This window comes from Corvus moneduloides, chromosome 12 (genome assembly GCF_009650955.1).
Source record: "Corvus moneduloides isolate bCorMon1 chromosome 12, bCorMon1.pri, whole genome shotgun sequence".
NCBI lineage: Eukaryota > Metazoa > Chordata > Aves > Passeriformes > Corvidae > Corvus > Corvus moneduloides.
The window spans coordinates 8769239-8788482 of record NC_045487.1 but is presented as its reverse complement, the minus strand read 5'-3'; the positions used below and the strand labels follow the sequence as shown (position 1 = coordinate 8788482).

The following is a 19244-nucleotide window of genomic DNA, read 5'->3' as shown; positions in this document are numbered from 1 at the left end:
AAAGGGATTTTACAGTATGTTTTTAAAAGAGGTGTTCGTGAAAACAACAGAGTAGATCAAAACCTGCTTTTATGACAAGTAAATGAAAAACTTTGCTCCCTAAAGTGGCCGCGGTCTGGGCACTCTCCAGACATTTGGCCTCTGTTAGAGGAATAAGGGCCATTGTTTACACTGCAGAGACAAAGAAACAGCCACAGGGATGGGAAGGGCTATGGCTGCGCTCAGCTGGCAGATCAGTAATGATAGCAATTTAGATTTGACTTCAAATAAAAATTGTTTTGAAGTATTTCAAATTAAATTAAAAAAAAAAAAAGTGATTTGGGTTTTTTTTTTGTTACAGGTTTTGGAAAAGACCCTTGAATCTGTCTTCAGCCTCCGCTCTGTTCGGCTCACACTTCCTCCCATCATTTCCCTACCAGAAAAAAAAGAAATCCACCCCCAAGTGGATTTAACTTCTGAGCTGAACCCAGCCTCAGTTTTTCAATTTGACTCTTTGCAGAGGTAAATACTCACTAGGGAATTAAAAGAAAAAAGCCAAAGTGTAGAAGGAAAAGGAAAAGAAACTTAGAAAAATTACATTTCCTATTGAAAAAAATGTATTGGGGCGGGGGGGAGGGAGAAAAAAGAAGCCTTTTCGCAGAATTGGTGGCAGTCCCCAGCCTGGCTGTGCGTTCAATCTCTCGGCACCTCCGCCCTGTCCCGCGGGGCGCTGGAGCCGTCGGCGCTCCCCAGCCCCATCACGTGTCAGGGCTTGGACGGGGCCCCGGCTCCTTCCCTGCCCCTTCCCTGCCCCGCCGTCCTCTCCTCGCTGCGGCGGCTGCGGCTGAGCACGGCCCGCACCCAGCCCAGCCCCGCCGCGCCCCGGCCCGGCCGGCTCCGCTCGCTGCCCGCGGGGAGCGGCCCCGAGCGCGCCGCAGCCAGCGCTGCTCCGCGCCCCGAGGCTTTCCCCGGTTCCGCTGGAAGGCTGAGGAATGTCTCACACTAACTACATCCAGATGTGCCTGCTTGGCAGCCCGCTGCAGAGACGTTACCGAGGGGACACGGGACCGGCGGTATCAAATGGGATGTAAGTATCTATTAAGTGTGTTTGATCAGGGTGGGCTGGGGAGAGCTGTGCAGCGAGCAGGGTGAACTGGAGGCTGTCCTTACTGCTTCCCTTTGCTCCCAGCTTTTCTTTTTACCTTGTTGCTCTTGAACGTTGTTGCATGCAGCAACCTGGACCGTGATGGTTAACACGCAGCAGGGGCGGCTGCAGGCTCTGAACACGCAGGCTCCAGCCCTGAGACATCTGCTTTACACTTTACTTTCCAAAGAACCTTCTCTGAATGTTTAGGTTGTTTTTAAAGAAGTTTGGGGCTTCTTTAGACAATGCTCTGAGACAGGGTTTCAACCACAAACATGTTCCAGTGGTGGCACATTACATTTACAAGCTATTCTTCCATCAGTAAAAGGACATGACTCTTCCCCGTGTTACACTGTGGTATGCTTTGAGCAGAACATGGGAATTTTCAAGCTCTCTAGTGTCACAAAGACAGAAAATAATTTAGCCCCTGTGAAATAAGCAGTTACTGATCATATTTTTTAATAACTTTTGGGCAGATTCTGAGAAACTTATGTGTTGGGTATAATCTTGAAATTAGTGGGGCACATCAGCAGGTTCTCCCTCTCCCATCTGAGCTTGGGTGTAACAATACATCCATGCTACTGCACTGCAATTGCTTGGGTTTGGGCTGCATCAGGCAAATTATTTATCATAATAGAAGAGAGTCTGGGACCTGAAGAGGTGGTGAGCACTGCAGCCTGGGGAGGGCTGGGAAAGGAAGGTGTTCATTTCAGTAGGACTGTTTCTTACCCCTTCACAAGCCTGCAAGGTTTTTTTTCCTCCTGGGGCCCAGAAAGATTAATGTTTGGAAGAGAGAGGGCAGATTGCTCACCTTGGCTACTCAGGAGAGGCCTGTCTCCCCAAAGCAGGGTGTGAGTTGAGCTGCTGAGTACTCTGCCACTCTGAAAATCAGACTGCCAATGAGCAAGACTGCATCTGAATTTAGGAAGGTACCTCTGGAGGCTGCTGAGCCTGCAAAAGGTCATTGTGCATTACCTTCTACCTTGCAGGCAGTCGAGCACTCTCATTAGAGATGTGGTGCCATGCTCAGAAGGAGCTGGAGTTTTCCCAGTTTGCTGGGGCCCAGCAAGGGTGCCTGGCACAGCACAGTCCTGAGCGGGCACTGCCCCCGTGGCGCGTCCTGCCCTGGAAGGGGCGGGAGAACATCACGCACTGATAAAACGAGCTGCAGCCCCCAAAATGTGCCACGTGCACCTGAGTGACTTACACTGGGCCAGCAGGGCGTGGGGAGCAGGGTGCTGGCAGCCAGCCTTTCCTGGAGCTCCATCCTGCTGGCAGCCGTCCTGCCCAGGGTCAGCAGCGCTCCCATGCACAGCTGCCACGGTACCGCACCGCTGCCCAACGAGGAGGGGCAAGGTCCTTTCTGGGACCCCTGCACATGGAAACAGCCATCTCAGCAGCCTTCACACAGCAGCTGTGCTGTTCCTCTGTGTTCGAGTTTGTACACTTCATAAAATCTTCGTGGCTGGGGTGGAAGGCGAAAGGAGGCGACTGCAGCAGCCGTTTGCAAGCAGTTATCCAATGTGACTGGCATTGCAAAGGGAAGGCTGGCAGTGCCAACCAGAGAAACTGCAGTAAAATGGGACCAGCCAGCTGGGAAGCTGATCAAACTACATATTTGAGGACTGGGGCAAGCAGATAAATAAGGCACCCTGTCCTGGAACAGCATGGATCTCATCCATTCGTTTGCTCTGGCCTGGAAAAAAAATTTAAAATGCCCTGAAAAGCAGCTCTGACAGGAAAGTTGGAAATTGTCTTTGGAGCAGGGCCTGCATTTTTGTTACCTGCTTCCTTAGTATTTGACTCAACAGAGCTTTTGCCTCCATGTGCTGCTACAGCAAGTAACAGCAGTGGTGATGCTGCTGTGCTGTGACTGTGGCACTGGCCAGCAGTGTCCGAGCTGTGCCATCATGTGCAGTTGAGCACTGAGCCTCTGCCCCCCTCACTGTGCTCCTTTGGTTCTGGTTCATGATCCCAGCTCCTGGGATAGCTCTCAAGACACTCAGCTAATTAAATCCTACAGCCTGCTCTCAGTTTGTTTATAGACTTCAGAACTTGTAAGCTTGAATAGGATGAGTTTTTATCTGGTAAGGCAACACAGTGAGTGTTTTGGTTGCTTTATTTTTTTAGGGCTTTGCACTTACCAACATGCCAAAAGGGGTCTTTGTGTTTCAGCCACCTCTGTCTTCAAATCAAGAAGATCAAATAATTCAGGGTCACTTTATAATCCTGTAACTCCAAATGAGACCTCTTCACAAACACCCTGAAATGCAGAGAGGAGTTGTTCAGCACCAAGGCCACTTAAAGCAATAACTTTGGTGAGGTTATTGACTTTGCATAGACTGTGGGGTATAAAAACAAAGAAAGAAGGCAAGAAAGAAACAAACCTGAAAACCCCAAACCATGCAGGAATAAAACCCATTACATGACACCCAAACATAGAAATGGAACACGGCTTCTTCCCCTGCTCCAACACACAGAGGTACTTTTCCCCTTTAAACACTTCAAACCCAGCTTAAATGATTAAACTCAAGTTGTTTCATGCAAGTTTTTGTATGTGGGGCAGAACAAACCCCACACACATGACCCCACATGTGTCAGTGCTGGAAGCTGACACATTTCCCTGTGGGTACCCCAAAGAGCCCAGATGAGGTTTTGCCAGCACAAGACTGAGAACTTGAAGCCTTGGCCTTTGCACTTCACTTCAGGTTCCCGTAGAAGGGTAGGAGAAGGATGGCAGCCCAATGCAGCTTGAAGAGAGCAAAACATGTGATTCCTCACCCAAAACAATGCTTCCCATGTCCACGTGTTCAGCAAGACATTTAAACTAAACTGGTGCAGACGCAGAAGTCAAACACTCTCCCAACCCTCAGAGGGACCAAGGGTGTCAGTGGGAAGATGCAGCCTCCAGGGCTTCAGGCAATGCAGACTTCTTGGTGCCAGCATCCTGCTCTGGTGGGAGAAAGCTCATCTGCACACGTCTGTTTCACACAGCCCCAGCTGCAGGATGGGCATAGGGCATGCCATTATTGTTTCTTGAACAGTGTCAGGACTCTTCCTGAGGCAGAGGAACAAGGTGAGGAGGGTCCTGGGAGTTTGTTTTGCTCTTGCTGAGGGAATGTGGATGGAAAAATTCCTGTAAACAAGGCAGGAGAGGGACATGTGCACAGACTTCTCCCCTTGCAAGCCAGAGCCCAGGCAGGTTTCAGTATCCTGCACTGGCTGCTACCAGATGACTTTGTTCTTGTGCACTGCATTCAGCCAACACAAAATGAAAACAGATATCTCAAGCCTGAAGCATTGCTTCAAAGTATCTCTACCACCCAGAATTATACAAGCTTCTCTGATGGTTACAAAAAGACCTCATCAAACCCATCAATGCTGGATCCCACACACTTTCTTTAGCTCATTTTACAGAGAAAGATAAGACACCTCCTTCAGCAACCACAGCCCCACATATTGCATGGCCACACAGTGTCCCTCTGCTGCCCAACCCAAACCTACCAGTGGCAGCTCCAGCATCAGGAGCAAGGAGAGGAGTCAGGAGGGAGCTGGAAGCACTTCCCATGCAGCAGGGAGCAAGTTGATCCAAGGACACCCCCCAGCCATGCTTGGTGGGGATGGATGCTTCCATGAGCCAGGCTGGGATGAGTGGGCAGCAGAGCTCGGTGCTGATTTTGTACCCCATGCTCAGTGTACCACGTTTTCAGCTTGCCTGGCTATCCCAGCTGCTTTTCCCGAGGCTGGCTGGATTGAATAACCACTCCTCAAGGCACAAAGCAGTGTGCCAGAATCACCAAGGCTTCTTGACTGAATCTGGGGACAGGATCCAGAGGACTTTTCCCACCTTAGCCCTGAGGAGAAGTGCCAAGTGATGGAGATGTGATGACTGCTGCAAAAGATTTCCAGGATGAGCTCAAGGCTTCACATCATTCAACTGGGAATGAAGAGCTAGCAATTTGGGTTTTTTTAGTTGTTATTTGACTGCTTTTATTGCAGCTGTTCTTGGCCATGTTTCAGAATCTTCCTCTCAAATAAATGAAAACCAGGCAGAGGACTGGGCCCGCTGCCCGAGCGTGCAGCAGTGCAGGTCAGATTCCCTCCTGGATGCTCATCAGGGTGCCATGTCCAGCCCTAGCCACTTCCAGCTTTCCAGCCTTTTGTTGCCTCTTGGGCTGTGCAGGCTGTGCCTGCTTGGTTCTCTCACTCATTCCTTATTTATGGACTCCCCATCTTGCCACCTCATGCATATGGGACCTATCAGCCTCTTCCTACTGCCCAGCTCAGACCTCTAATGTTGGTGGTGCTCACAGCTCAGGATGCAACATCCCCAGCCTTCCCCAGGACCCCGCTGTCCTGGGGAGACAAACCCCGTTATCGCATTCAGACCCCATCAAGCCAGACTCAGCATCTCTCTGTATCCATCCCCAGCCAGCCAGCACAAAGAGGGACAGCTGCCTGTTTTTCCAAGCTTGGAGGACACAGGAGGCAGCGCTGGCAGCCAAGCCATTCCTCAAGGCACTGAGTGATGCAGCACGTTGTAAGCCCAGCTCCATTTCGCAGGTTGCAGAGGAAGCAGAGGTGCATCTGCCTCAGATACAGACACTCAGGGATGTGCTGTGCTGAGAAACACTCTGCTGTGCTCTCATCTCTTTTCTTTGGCATCAAATATTTCCAGCTCACTTTGATAGCCCTGTAATTCTTTTCCCCGGGTGTCAAGGTGGATGAATAATCTTTTTGGCTTTAGGACATACCAGAGTGTCTGCCAGAATCATTAGTCCCTCTGTATTCAAGAGCAGAACAGTTTTTCCCACATTGACATCCATGGATAGAGCTTGCACTGGTGTAATAATCGAGGGTATTTTCCTTCCAAAGAAGGAAATATCCAACAAAGACTGGAAAATCCATATAATTAGATCAAGGAATCACTTCAAGTGCTGGCAACTTCTTTTGAAAATGAGAGGTCTATGTTCAGCACTGAACTGTTTTATTTCAGCATGGAAATCACTCTTTCGGATCCTTTACTTTCAATAAAAGAAAACAGGAAAATCTGGGCTATCAGCCCAGGCTTGTAACAGTTCAGGGTTTTTCTTGGCTTTTCCAAGGACACTTATTGCCAGATTCTGAGATGCTGGCAGGATAAATCTGTAAGCCATGGAAATTACGAGTTTCACGACACACACATTTTATTCCAAACCCTTGCTGATAACATTAAACACAGGAAAAGCCAGGACTTTCATCCAGCTCCTTAATTACCATCTGGAGCCTGGCAGCTGAAATAAGATCAAACTTTTGCATAGAAAAGGAAAAAGAAATTTGCTATTACTGTGAAGAAAGAGATGGGACTTCAGACATAAAATGCAAACCAACATCCTATACATGTCAGGAGGGACTGTTTCATGAGGCTGAACATAGTTATGAGCCAAGCCATGTGGCAGAAGGAACATAAACAGAAAACAGATCCTGAACATTCTAAACATTTGAACAATTTACAAGAGATCTGAGAAAATTCTTCAATCCTGCTATTAGTATCAAAGTTATGCCAGTGAAAACATCTGCCTCGCCTAGGAGAAGAGTGAAAGGTAAACAAAAAAATCTAACAAATGAGGAAAACCTCTATTAGAGGGCAGAAAAAGGCAAGAAACAAGGCCTAAGGAAAAAACCCATGGTCATCAGGACAAGGCCAAAGTGATTTTAAATCCACCAGGAATGCAAAGAGCCTTACACCAAGGCATGGATATGCTGTTTTCCAAAATAACGACTTCATAAATAATGGAGACAAAGCAGATGAGGTCAGTAAACATTTTGGAGCTGTACTTGGGGAAAAGATGTGCAATAGCATGTGATGATGAAATACTCTCTATTGCAACAGTAACTTAGCGGTGAAGTTAACCAGTAATGAAAAAGCACAGTATTTAAATAATGATGTCCAAATAATGTGCATCTGAAAATGTTAAAGGGGCTGGCCAAGAAATCAACCGGTGTAATAATTTTTCTTCCTCATAAGTCTCAAAATATTGCTTAGATACCACAGATGCCACCATTTTATTACTTCATCATTACAGACTTGTCAATCTAATTTTGAGTTTGAAAACTTAACATTATGGCTGATACAGAACTCATGGTTAATGAACAGTTAGCAGGTGATCCAATCCAGGACAATAAAAGGAGATTTGCTGAAAAGAGATACCACCAAATTCTTATCAAGTACTTCTCTCTTGTCTGATCACTGTGTGCCCTTGTCAAAAGTTCCTCTCCAGCTTTTTTTATCCCAGAAGTTGTCTTTGGATATGATTTCAGCTAAGTCAAGACAGACAACTGTAATACCTTCACAGGTAGCTTCTGTTAGTACAGCAGCGGCACGACAGAGCCACAAATCACGGATGAACACGATACATTGTCAGGGGGTGTATAAAACACTTACGTGCACTTGTGGGAAAATTTTTGGGTGGGGCTCAACTTCCTCTTTGCTGTGGACTGTAGGAATTAGGATGGTCACTCACCTCCTCCTGGAGCAGCTGTGGGGTGCCCTCTGTCCAGCTCTGCTGTTGCTGCTGCACCTACGAGCTGGTGAGAGGACCTGCTTTTGCTGCAGCTGCAGACACCTGACCAGCTCTTTCCCCGAACTATGGTTACCTGCTGCTTGCTGCCTTCTTACTACTCTTTCATTCTCATTTTGTTTGCAGTTGAAGAACTGATCAAACAAGATAGAAGATCTCCAGGAAAAGTGTAAGTGAGGAAAAATCCTGTATTTCAAAAGGCAGCTTCATCTATCATACATGAACAAAATTTTCCTAACACCAGGCTCTGTCTTGCTTCTGCATATCGGGATTTATTTCCCCACCTCTCACTTAGGGTAATTTGGCAGAGGAAAAACACCCGTGGCCCCTTCTAACTTTATTAATGGAAGTTACTTACAATGGTTTAATATTTTATAAAGAATATTGGCAGGAAAAAGGCCCTGTGTGAATTCTAGATTGTACCCAATGTATTAATTTTGAATACAAATCACAGTTGGTTTAACAAAAGCTGGCTCTGTCTGCAGGGGAAAACCAGCAACACACTGCCATTGAGAGTCTGCCCTTCAGCAGTCAGCTCTGGGCCTCCCTGGTTCAAGTTATAAAGGGTAAAAGCAGCAAGTAATGGTTATCAAGCTAGGAAAAAAAAAAGGTAATGATTTATGGGAGAATGGCATCATTCATCATTTTCCACTTTGCTTTTCCCAATGAAATCTCTGAAATGGCAAAACACATTCAGCAGTAAGGGATGTGGGATTTTGGGTTGTGCCTAGAGAGTGGTTTTCAGGATGATGGATGACTGCTTAGTGACTGAACTAACCAAGTCACAGAGCTGGCACTGGGATCAGCATTAAGTTTGCAACCCCATGTGCCTTTTGACAAGTTCCTCAATGTCTCAGTGCTTGTGTGAGTAAAATGTGCTTTGCTGCTGAGTTTTTAAATGATGTTTCAGTTAGTCTTGCCTGCTTGCTTCAGACCTGCCAAATCCTCACTGCTGACACACTCTGTGTTTTCTTACAGATGGACAGTGGTGCCAGGCAGCTCCAACACAGCTTTTAACAGTCCCAGGAACACCAGAGAGACAATGAGAGTTCGCCTCAAAGGGGATGCGATCTGTACCTTCTTCTTGCTGGTAGCGCTTTGTTCTTTGCTCTACTCCCAGCTGGAGCATTTAGTCCCGGCAGGAAAGAAGGAGCCAACACAGAACAAGCCTCAAGTAGCACCAAAAATATTCTCAGATCCCAGAGCACCTCGGAGACCAATGCCAGCAGAGGCAACTGCCCCCAGACCCCAAGTTACCCCTGTCATGAGACAAACAGAAGTGGCCAAAACCAGGGTCCAAACTACAACTCCACCCCCGCTGACTGATTCTGCCTTCAACTTCAAGCTCTATCTCCTAAACAAGGATAACAGGAACTTCAATCTCCTCATTAACCAGCCCAGGAAATGCCGAAAAACACCAGGAGGTCCCTTTCTGCTTATTGCTATCAAATCAGTAGTTGAAGACTTTGACAGGCGTGAGATTGTCCGGAAAACTTGGGGCAGGGAGGGTTTGGTGAATGGGGAGCAGATCCAGCGAGTGTTCCTCCTGGGAACACCAAAGAATAGGACAGTGCTGGCGACATGGGAGACCCTGATCCACCAGGAGAGTCAAACATACCGGGACATCTTACTCTGGGACTTCATGGACACTTTCTTCAACCTGACCCTGAAGGAGATCCACTTCCTGGGCTGGGCTGCTGAATTCTGCCACAACGTGAAATTTATTTTTAAAGGTGATGCTGATGTTTTTGTCAATGTTGAGAACATTGTTGATTTCCTCAAGAGACACGATCCCGCTGAAGACCTCTTTGTTGGGGACATCATCTACAATGCCCGTCCCATCCGCGTCCGGAAGAGCAAATACTACATCCCAGAGACCATGTACGGGCTGAGCATCTACCCCGCCTATGCAGGAGGAGGAGGGTTTTTGCTGTCCAGCTGCACCATGAGGAAGCTCTCTAGGGCTTGCAGAGAGGTGGAGCTGTTCCCCATCGACGATGTCTTTTTGGGCATGTGCTTACAGAGAATCAACCTCAAGCCCATTCTACACGAAGGATTCAAGACCTTTGGCATTGTCAAGCCTTCTGCTGCCCCACACCTACAGACGTTTGATCCCTGTTTTTACAAAGATCTCATGGTAGTTCATAGCTTGAAAGTTGCTGAGATCTGGCTAATGTGGAACCTGCTCCACAGCCCACGGCTTTCCTGCACTCAGAAGAAGCAGGTAAAGAAGCCTTTCCAATGGAAGAAGAAAACTCAGATAACACCAGCATCACCTCCCAGATAATGCAGGCAGAGTGCAGCACACGCAGCAAACCAGCCAAGAAAGGGAACCTGGAATTGATGCAGCCCAACAAACCAACTTTCCGAGTATTTTAGCACATCTTATTTACAACGTTAAGAGAAGACAACAAACAATTGCAGGAATTTGCCCAAATTCCACATTTGCACATACATATCATGTGGGTCCTTCTGTACTAGTAAGTCCAAATAATCATAACAGTATATATAATTTATTATTATTTATTAGGATTATAGTAGTGCTTAGCAGGGCAGTGTGTAAAAGCACATTGAAAAATGCAGTCCTTGGAGATTTTTCAGCATTGTTAGAAGTGTGAGAAATGAAACAAGACATAGGGTAAGAACAGACACCAGGCAGCACAGGGACCATTGTCAACCTGCAGTACTTGACTTGGACTCATTGAAAAATGAGCAAACAGTAACTAGGGTACAGGAAATCAAGTCCCCTTAGTGTCTACTCCAGTCACATCGCTGCTGCCTGGTTGGTTTTCTGCAGGCCTCATAAGAAGATGGCAACAACAAACAGCTTTTGAAATGGGGTCCTACACGTTGCAACTCAGGTGGATTACAAGAAATCCAACTGGATACTGAGGCTGGCGTGGCTGGTCGAGCAAAGGACAGGTAAGTAGATAACTAGAAAGGAGCAGACTTACAAAGGGCCTTTAGGGAAAGGACGAGAACTTTGAGTTGATCACTTTGAGCCTTGATTTTTCATCATTCTTCTCAGTTCAAATATCTGCTCCATTGACACGCTCAAGATTCAGGGGACCGGTGGAGCAGGTTTTGGCACTTCCCTGAGCTCAGGCTCTCTGCACTATGCTGACTGACATTCAGGGAAAACTCAGAAGTCATCCAGCAGTGTTTGATCACTCACCATCTGACCCAGATTTTCAGAAGGTTTGTATCTGGAGAGATCCTTTGGCCTTTGCTTATAAGGGTAACCCCACACAGAGCTGCTGCTTGCATCACATTTGGGAGCTGCTTCAAACCAAAGAATGGACCGGGCTGGTTTCTACAGACCTTGGTGCTCTTGCTTGGCATGGTCAACTGCAGAGAGCTGCCAGGACTTTCATACTGCTGCGGGTGTGACATGAAGGGAGAAAGTTTTCAGAAAAAAGGACTTCAGAATAGAAGTCCATCTAAATTTATTGCAAGAAATCAAAACCACACAGCAATCTTTCAGTTGGACTTTCCAAGGTTCAGCTGGGGGCTTTGTAAGTATTTTAAGCATCAGACAAGAACACTGAATTGCTCAGTTTTTCAAAGCGTAGTCAAGACTTTGGTGCATTTTGTTTTTCCCAACAGTAGTCTACCTTAGAAGAATATACTTTTATCAGACATCAAAGCAGATGTGAATTCCTCTAAATCAGGGTTAAAATGCTATGAAATTCATGGGGCAAAGAGCCTGAATTCACCTCTGATACTGTGTTTGTTAATTCTTTTGCAATTTTTTACCCCCTCAACAAAACTCCTATCCATCAGAGAACCCCTCAGGATGGCACATCCACACAGCTTCAAAGGAAACTACAGCCAGTCATAAAAGTCCAAAGTTCCTTTCTCTTGCACAGAGCCTGCAGCACAGCTGCATTTCATATCCATGTGTAACCTCCCTCCCACCCCGCAGCAGTCTGGGCTCTGTACTGGCACTAACGATGCACACAGAGAACAGCAGGCTGGGAGTGTCTGTGGCAGACTATGGACAACAGCCTCACTCATTGGTAATCTTCATCATGAGTTTAAGCCTTACAATAATGGATTTCCAAGGAAAGGTCAGCTATATAGAAATTGAAAGATTTCTACATTTGGGATATTTTCAGGATGCAATCCTGAAATATAAAACGTTCATGTGAGCTTCACAAGGAGCTTTTCAGGGTGTGGAACTAAGCCAAAGCCTCACTAGAGGGACAAAGTCACTCCTCCCCCTGTCTGCTAACATGTGTGATACTTGTGTATTTATAGCTTGTACAGAAATGTATTACCTGTGAGTAGTTCACAGTTTTGGAAATTATTTATACCATCATTAAAAGACAGCATGCAGATGTACTTCTAGCTGTTAGAGTGAGTTTGTCGAGTACACACAAGTGCACACACGTTGTAAGACTAAAACCACTGGGATTTTTCATGAAGACAGTAACATGAAAAATACATTATTCATTATTTTGGATAACTTGGTAAGTCTTTCCTTATGCTGGACTTAATTTAATGGCAATGACAGAAAAATAAACAGAGTTTACCTTTCAATTTCCTATGAGGCAGCTAGTCAGGTTCAGCAATCCTTATTAAGGTTTTCCTTTTACGCTTGAAGATTCAGAGATTGGCTGCTCCCTCTATAATGTCTTCAGATCTGCAATCTACCCACAGCATAGCATTAATGAGTGCATTTTGTCCCAGATCAAAGTTGTTGTTCAACATCTGTGTTGACACAGTCTGTGCCAGCACATACCCTGATAGGCAGAAACAGAACTAGAGCAAACTGTTTACTCCATTGTCTTAGTCTATAGAACAGCTCATTTCTTTTATCCAGTGAACACCAGAGTCTCTATTAATGAAAGATCCATCTGGTTTTGTCCTCCAGCCTCTGCTGCATGGCCTATTTGACTTGGGCTTTAAGTTTCCATTTGCCACTGCAGTTGAGCTGGAAGCTCACAGACCCCGTATGTGAGCACAATGCTCTGGGGAAGTGCTTAAAGCAGTGCTGCAGCCCCTGGAGTTTATTGAATTCTACTTACTGCTATAGTAGGCAAAGGCTTTGACTTAACCCAAGTGAAGATTGTTTCCTTAAAGATGAGGGTCTTTTCAGAAAATCCTAAAGCCCCAGGTGTGTATGAGAACTGGCAGGAAGATCCCTCTATCAACTTACCTGATGCATCTCAGAAAACCAAGCCCATCCTTTTCAGAATGACTTTCTGAGTAGCTTTTATTAACTGGCTAATTGAGTACACCAGTCAGGCTTGCTGTAAAGCCTTGCTTGGCAATTTTTTTCATGACTAACCCAGGACAAGAAAAGAAAACATAAAAACATCCTAAGTGGGTTCTACCAGTAGCAAACAAGGCAAGCAGCCTTTCTCAGTACAGGCATAAACTTCTGCAACTAATACAGTCCAGTAAGTTTTATTGAGTCCCAAGGATTCACACAAAGTCAAGTTTTGTTCCTGCTGTATGTAAGTAGCCAGATTTGGTCACTATAATGAGCAGAGCTGGCTTAAGCTTCACATTCAGCACCTCCAAGTACATCTCTGGACACATGAACGGGTAGCAAATGCCAAGATCCGTCCTTCAGTCAAGCCACTGCAGACTTAGACATCATAGAAAGGAAAGCCAAAGAGGACTCTGAAGCAATTGAGTATTAAAATCTTGTGCTTCCTGTCTGCAGTTTAATTATTCATCTTTTACAGTAAGTTCTCGGAAGCAAACCTCAACTGCAAACTCAAACAGTACAAAAGAATCAAATGGCTCAGAGAACCCTCACTAAATATCAGCACTGAGAACATTCCCTGGGGAGTGCTGAAAGACCATTGGATCAGAGAGAAAAAAAGTCTATCCCAAAGCCCAGTGTGAAAAACTGCTGATCTCCTGAGTTGTACCTCTTCCAGCTGGACTTGCAGGTCTCAGCAGCCCAGAAAATCAGCCCACCACATCTCCCTAATGGTGCTACTAACTGCAGCGACAGTTTTAAAAACCAGTAAAACTTTTAAATACAAATTTTCATTACTTTCTAGGCTAATGATCAGTAAGAAAACCACACTGAGGAATGAGAGGGGAAAGTAAAGGGGAAAGTAACACCCAAAGGAGGAGCACAACCGAGTCCCTCCAAGAGTGGCAAACAGCTCCCCCACCATTCCTGGCCAGCCCAATGCTCTCTCCAATCCATTCGGACCCAGCACACGAATCTTCTCTCTCCCCCTCCCTTTCCCAGCCCATCTGTCGACAATCCATGTGCTAAAACCCACGAAAAAAATCCATAAAATAGCACAGGTTTGCAGTGGTGGCCTTGTCCCAGGGGCTGCCTGAGCTGGGTGGGAATCAAGGTGTGGTAATAACACAAATAGTGTCTACAGCCATGGAAGCAGGAAAGGGTGGAATAACCTCCATAGCCTCCCTGCTTGTGGATGCAGCAGAGCTACCCAGCAAGACACAGGGTAAACTCAGGATTTCAGGGCTGCAGTTTTTCTGAGATGAGCAGAGGGGGAAGGGAATACAGCAAATCAGGCTGGTTTGATTATTTAGTTGATTAGACTGCACATTGCATAATCATGCAGGGTTTTTCTGTGATTGGTATTTAAACTAAATGTCCCTCTGAAGGATAATAATACCAGAATGAAACTTACACACTCAGTGGAATATATATATATATATATATATATATATATATATATAGTGTAGGTGTAAAGCATTGAGGCACGTAAAACCAGCTGCCAGCATTGCAATATGCAGTACTTTAAAATAACTAAAGGAGTAAAATTTAAAGGGGAATTCATTACTGTATAAAAGAGAAAAGATTACATTAAACCATTACAGCTAGTCCAGAATAAAAGTCACTGTAATAATGGTATCTTACACGACAGTGAGTGACCTACTCTGCAAGCTCCAGCTTACCTTTCCTGCTGTTTCAAGTACTCGTTTTTTTGAGATCATGAGGAGAAATTATTTTACCTGCTGGAAAAATAAACATCCCCACAAACACCACAAGAGCTTGGGATGTAAGCTTTGGCAGATAAACATTTTAAGTGACTTTATTAGTTACAGCAAAAATTCACATAGACAAAAAATATGGTATTTAGGTTGCACCTGAGCCCTCCAAGCAACACATACACTCCCCACACTTTTCCCTGTGAACTGGTTTATATCCTGGCCTGTAACAAAGCCCTCTGCTTCACTGAGCCTATTTTATTTTAATGCTGAAGAATTACGTATCTCCATTAAGCTCCATCTTTCATTTCCCCCCATTTTGCTTCAGCCTTACCTTCTCTCTGAAACATCCTGGTCCACAGCTTACATGAAACAAACCACCCAGAATTAACTCCTCAGACACACACAGCGAGGTATTTCTTTGGCTACAGGGGCTGGGTCAGATTATGCCTGACAGTGTCAGGCAGAGAAGAGGGGGCTTTGCATTGGGGTCATCAAGGCTTAAAAAAAAAAAGGTTATTGGGCAAAAGTTGACATAGAACAATTGTAACTAGCATGGAATAATGTTTCCTGCATCACGACACCAAAAATTCTTCTGAACACAACCAGCTCATGTGAAATTGTCCCAAATCAGAGAACTTGGTCCTTGCCCAAATACTCTGGAGAAAGCAAGCAGAGAGGACTTTGACATAACATTTTTTTCAAAGTAAGAGCCACACTGACTCACACATGCAGATTTACTCTCAACACACATTTTGGGCACCAAACACAAAACCTAACAGAAGTTCTGGCTTAGCAGAGTAGTTCAGTGACTAACAGGTTCTAACAGCAGGTAGAAAGTCAGTGTGAAGCGGGCAACACCCTTGATTTCCCTCTGGAAAACAGCAGCTGGCCCTTAACCTCCAGCCAGCCCCAAAGCAACAATGAATCACCATCTTCTTGTAGCGCTGAAAGATTTTGTTTTAAACAGGTTGGATGTGAGCTCTGGAATATGAATGATCATGATCACATGAATCAGTTCTCACACACCATGTGATTACTATTTCAGAAAAAAAACCTGTTTAGAATTAGAAATATGACAGTTCCTGGCAACAGAAGATTGCTTTTTCTTGACAGGAACTGCATGTTGGGGAACAGAGGGTTCTAGAATTACACAGCAGCACTGATCTATACAGCACTACCTGGAGCCCTCATAGGAGCCCAGGGACTGCTTGAAGGCCTGAAGAATACAGGAAGAAATGTCAACTTCACCTCTATAAAGAAGGGAACAACCATAGTTTTATTAAGTGTAAACAAATGAAATACTGTGGACAATACTGCAACATTCAAGTTAAGCAGACACACACACAAACTCCTCTCTTCTTTACAAAGGAAAAAGGAACACATCAGAAGGGGATCATATGCACTACATGTTTTATTAAAAATGCAATTGTATTTCACTTTATATCAAAGTTTTATCACATGAAACCAAAATGATGGACCAACACACATGTTGCCAACATGCAGGATCTGTATCAAACCACACAGAATTATTACAAGGAACAGGGGCACCTGGCAAGATGGGAGCTGATGCAGCCCAAATCCCTCATTTCCTTTTGGAGGGGGAGGCATGCTACAGGGTTCATGCTACAGCAGCAGGCCTGACCTCACTCTTCTGAAGAAATTCAACTCAATACGCTCAAGAGCAGGATACTGGTGGCATCTACATAGCCACTATTCAAATCATCTTACCAAGGATTTATCTCCTCTTGCAGCTTATTCGGAACTTTTATTAGAAAAGGATGAACTAAAATTAATTGAAGTTAGCATCAGGATTGGTTCAGAGACCATAAAATTCTTCAAGAGCACCCTGAGCCAAGCAGCAAGCAAGGTCAGTTTGCATTCCAGCCCTGAGGGATGCTGCAGGAGGAGGGCCAAGTGCCCTGCCTGCCTCACACAGCCAGTGCAGGAGAAACGCGAATGGAACCGAGGCCCATTCCTTATGCCCTGCATTAACCTTTGAGCTCCTTCAGGGCAGGGAAACTTCCAAAGCTTTTCTGTGGAGTCCCTTGGAGCACACAAATGCAGTACAAGAATTGACATTTGCTGCTTTCACTGCAGGCATTTCCTCCCTTCTGCTGTGCAATATTCCCCTCTTTGAAGCTCGATCGATTTCCACGATCCCCAAGAGCCGACAGCAGCGTAACAATCCCCTCTTTCTGAACCCAGTGGAGAACCCACAGCGCATCGACCACAGCTCAGAGACTTTGCTTCTCCACTGCAGCACAAAACCTTACCAAATGCTCTAACCTATCTACCAAGTTATGTTAGCCACTGTTTCTTTGGAGAACATACTGAACTGGCTATAAAGTCCCTATACACTAGTCAGGTACTGCAAGTATGTCTGAAAACCAGGAAAATAAAAAGAACTAATTGATAAGAAAAAAAAAGGCAAGAATATCCGTGATTTTATTACAAAAACACCCAGTAACTGTATTTAACACAAAAACAGTAACTGAGAGTCTCTTTTTATTTTTCTTTCAGTGTACATGCTCATTATTATTCCATTTAATTTACAGAAGGGCTATGTAAAATGAAATTAAAATTAGAGAGGAAATAAAAAGGAAGATTGAGGCATAGAATTTTCTTAGCAAGCAACGATCACAGGAGACAGCACAGATTGAACAGTGATTCAACAGGAGTGACACCTAGGGATAAAGGTAAACAGTAACTTTTTCCTTATCTATTAGATTCTCCATGGGGCTTTTTCGTTTGTTTTAGCAAAACAGTTTAGAGTATCACAGTATACAGGAAGACTAAATGGCAAAGAACGTCTCACACACACACACATTTATCCCTGCTACTGGTCCAGGATCCAAAACTTCAGTTAACATTCTATTTCCTATCTCTCATTCATTGATAAACTATACAGGATTACACTGTACATGGAGTTAAAATTACAAAAATGTCATATTTACAAAAGTCTGTACACACATAGTAAAACTCACAAAATTGTCATCTATGTATCACAAGTTGCGACACCAAAATATTAAAAATGGGATAAAATTATACATTTCTCTTGTCCATTTTTAAAAAGGGTTCATTATTTCAAAGACAGACCACCTATTTCTCCCAAATAAGACTGGTAAGAGAACTAGAAACCTAAAGTATCCTCCTGGGATAAAATGTCGCGAGCAGCATCTCCCAACTAGAAAGAAGCCTATATCCTGTCTGCTGGGGTGGGGTGTGCAGTTAGCGTATATGTACAGAAACGGTGAAACTACAACAAGGATGTCTTTGGCTAAACCTTTGGCATAAATTAAAATCATACATCAAAAGTTACAGAAAAGGTTATCTTGGTGATGGCGGAATTCCAGAATTTCTTTCTGAGATACCATTATATACAGCTTTTCTTTCTCTGAGGAAATAGAGTAGGAATCCAGGATTTTGGAATAGAGGCAAATGAGGCAACATTATTTCTTCGTTAAATTTTTCACTAGTATGAAAAATTGTATCAAATCTTTTCACTAAAACATAATTCAGTCATAGAAATAACCCCTTCCAGAATTTTTTTTTTTCTTTTAAAATTGCATATGAAAAAAATTAGTAAACCAGCCATGACAGAAAAAAATTGTATCAGCATATCAAGTACATATTAGTGCAGGAAGGTGGACAAATCTGATCCACTGTATAAATAAGCTTTATGCGCAGTGTACATTAAATAACCACCACACCCCACTCACACCCAGTACACAGATGCTCCTCAGTGAAGATAAACGTTTATCAAGTAATTAAAGTGTATGTAGTGCAAATGTTACAACCAAGTATTATGCACATGCTACTTGCTTGGTTTAAAGTTACACAAAGATGTGGTGCCTGAAATCATGGACATATATACATCCTTGTCACACTTGGTACAATGTCCTAAGCCACAGAAATACCGAGGTGTTTATATCTATATATATATACACACACGTTTTCTTAAAATGTGACCACCACATCAATACAGTAACACAAACAGACTAAAATCAATACCTGCTTCCAGATGCTCCAAGGCTCAGAAAGTTTGTGCTTCTAATTCTTGCAGTCATTACATGCCCCTCTTCCATTTCCCCCTTCTGCCAGCTGAGAAGGAGGGACAGTCTCTTCAGGTCTGTGCTGCATAGGATGAGGGCAACGGAGAGGAATAAACGACGGCACAGGCACCTAAGCTGCTTTCCTCCATCAACAGTTCCATGCCCCATGATGAAGGGTTGAGAGAATTTCCTCTCCACACCGCTCTTGGGTGGAAAGGCTTATTGAAAAAAAAAAAACCAAAATCATAACGTGCTTTCCATATTATAAGTGGCAGCAAATCAAGGCACGCTGTACTAATTCTGTAGCATTGAGATTAGCTGACTTTGCAGGGGATGCTCACTGGGGAAGGTCCGACGTTCTCAACTGGCTGCTGGGCCGTGTGGGGCCATACAGAGTAACAGAAGCTATGTGATTATTCTGCATCACCTGCAAAAGCACAGCAGGGAAACAGGAAATTAAAAGAAGTGGTACACTAAACAGAAACTCAGAAGTATTAAAAAGGTGAATACAGAAGTGATCTGCCTGAAGAAAGAAATCCCAACAACAAACAACAGCAACAAGCTCTTGGCTAGTTC

The 19244-nt window shown here is 44.5% G+C and overlaps 2 protein-coding genes across 6 annotated transcripts in view; one reads left to right on the top strand and one right to left on the bottom strand.

Annotated features, from left to right (window-relative positions):
* Positions 1–836: 836 nt before the first annotated feature.
* B3GNT9 (UDP-GlcNAc:betaGal beta-1,3-N-acetylglucosaminyltransferase 9) lies at positions 837–17661 on the top strand. Of its 5 annotated transcripts, none has more exons than XM_032121571.1 (3): positions 837–1066; positions 7810–7852; positions 8662–12027. In XM_032121571.1, the coding sequence occupies exons 1-3, from the start codon at positions 1060–1062 to the stop codon at positions 9968–9970; spliced, it is 1359 nt and encodes a 452-aa protein (XP_031977462.1). In that variant the 5' UTR covers positions 837–1059; the 3' UTR covers positions 9971–12027. The 5 variants fall into 5 exon arrangements, 2 of the variants coding, with proteins under 2 accessions (XP_031977462.1, XP_031977461.1); XR_004242534.1 differs by lacking the exon at positions 7810–7852 and adding an exon at positions 16714–17661 and having other exon boundaries at positions 848–1066; positions 8662–10605; XR_004242532.1 differs by lacking the exon at positions 7810–7852 and having other exon boundaries at positions 848–1066; positions 8662–10163; positions 10481–12027.
* Positions 17060–19244, bottom strand: part of C12H16orf70 (chromosome 12 C16orf70 homolog) — a 35178-nt gene continuing 32993 nt past the window's right edge. Inside the window, exon 17 of the mRNA XM_032121576.1 lies at positions 17060–19095. Coding sequence (XP_031977467.1) covers positions 19006–19095 — 90 coding nt within the window. The 3' untranslated portion in view covers positions 17060–19005. The remainder of the gene's footprint in view (positions 19096–19244) is intronic.

Coding starts and splice junctions, on each gene's coding strand:
- B3GNT9 (XM_032121570.1), top strand. CDS start 972: ATGTCTCACACTAACTACATCCAGATGTGCCTGCTTGGCAGCCCGCTG. Junction 1,067..8,661: donor CCGGCGGTATCAAATGGGAT/GTAAGTATCTAT, acceptor GTTTTCTTACAG/ATGGACAGTGGTGCCAGGCA.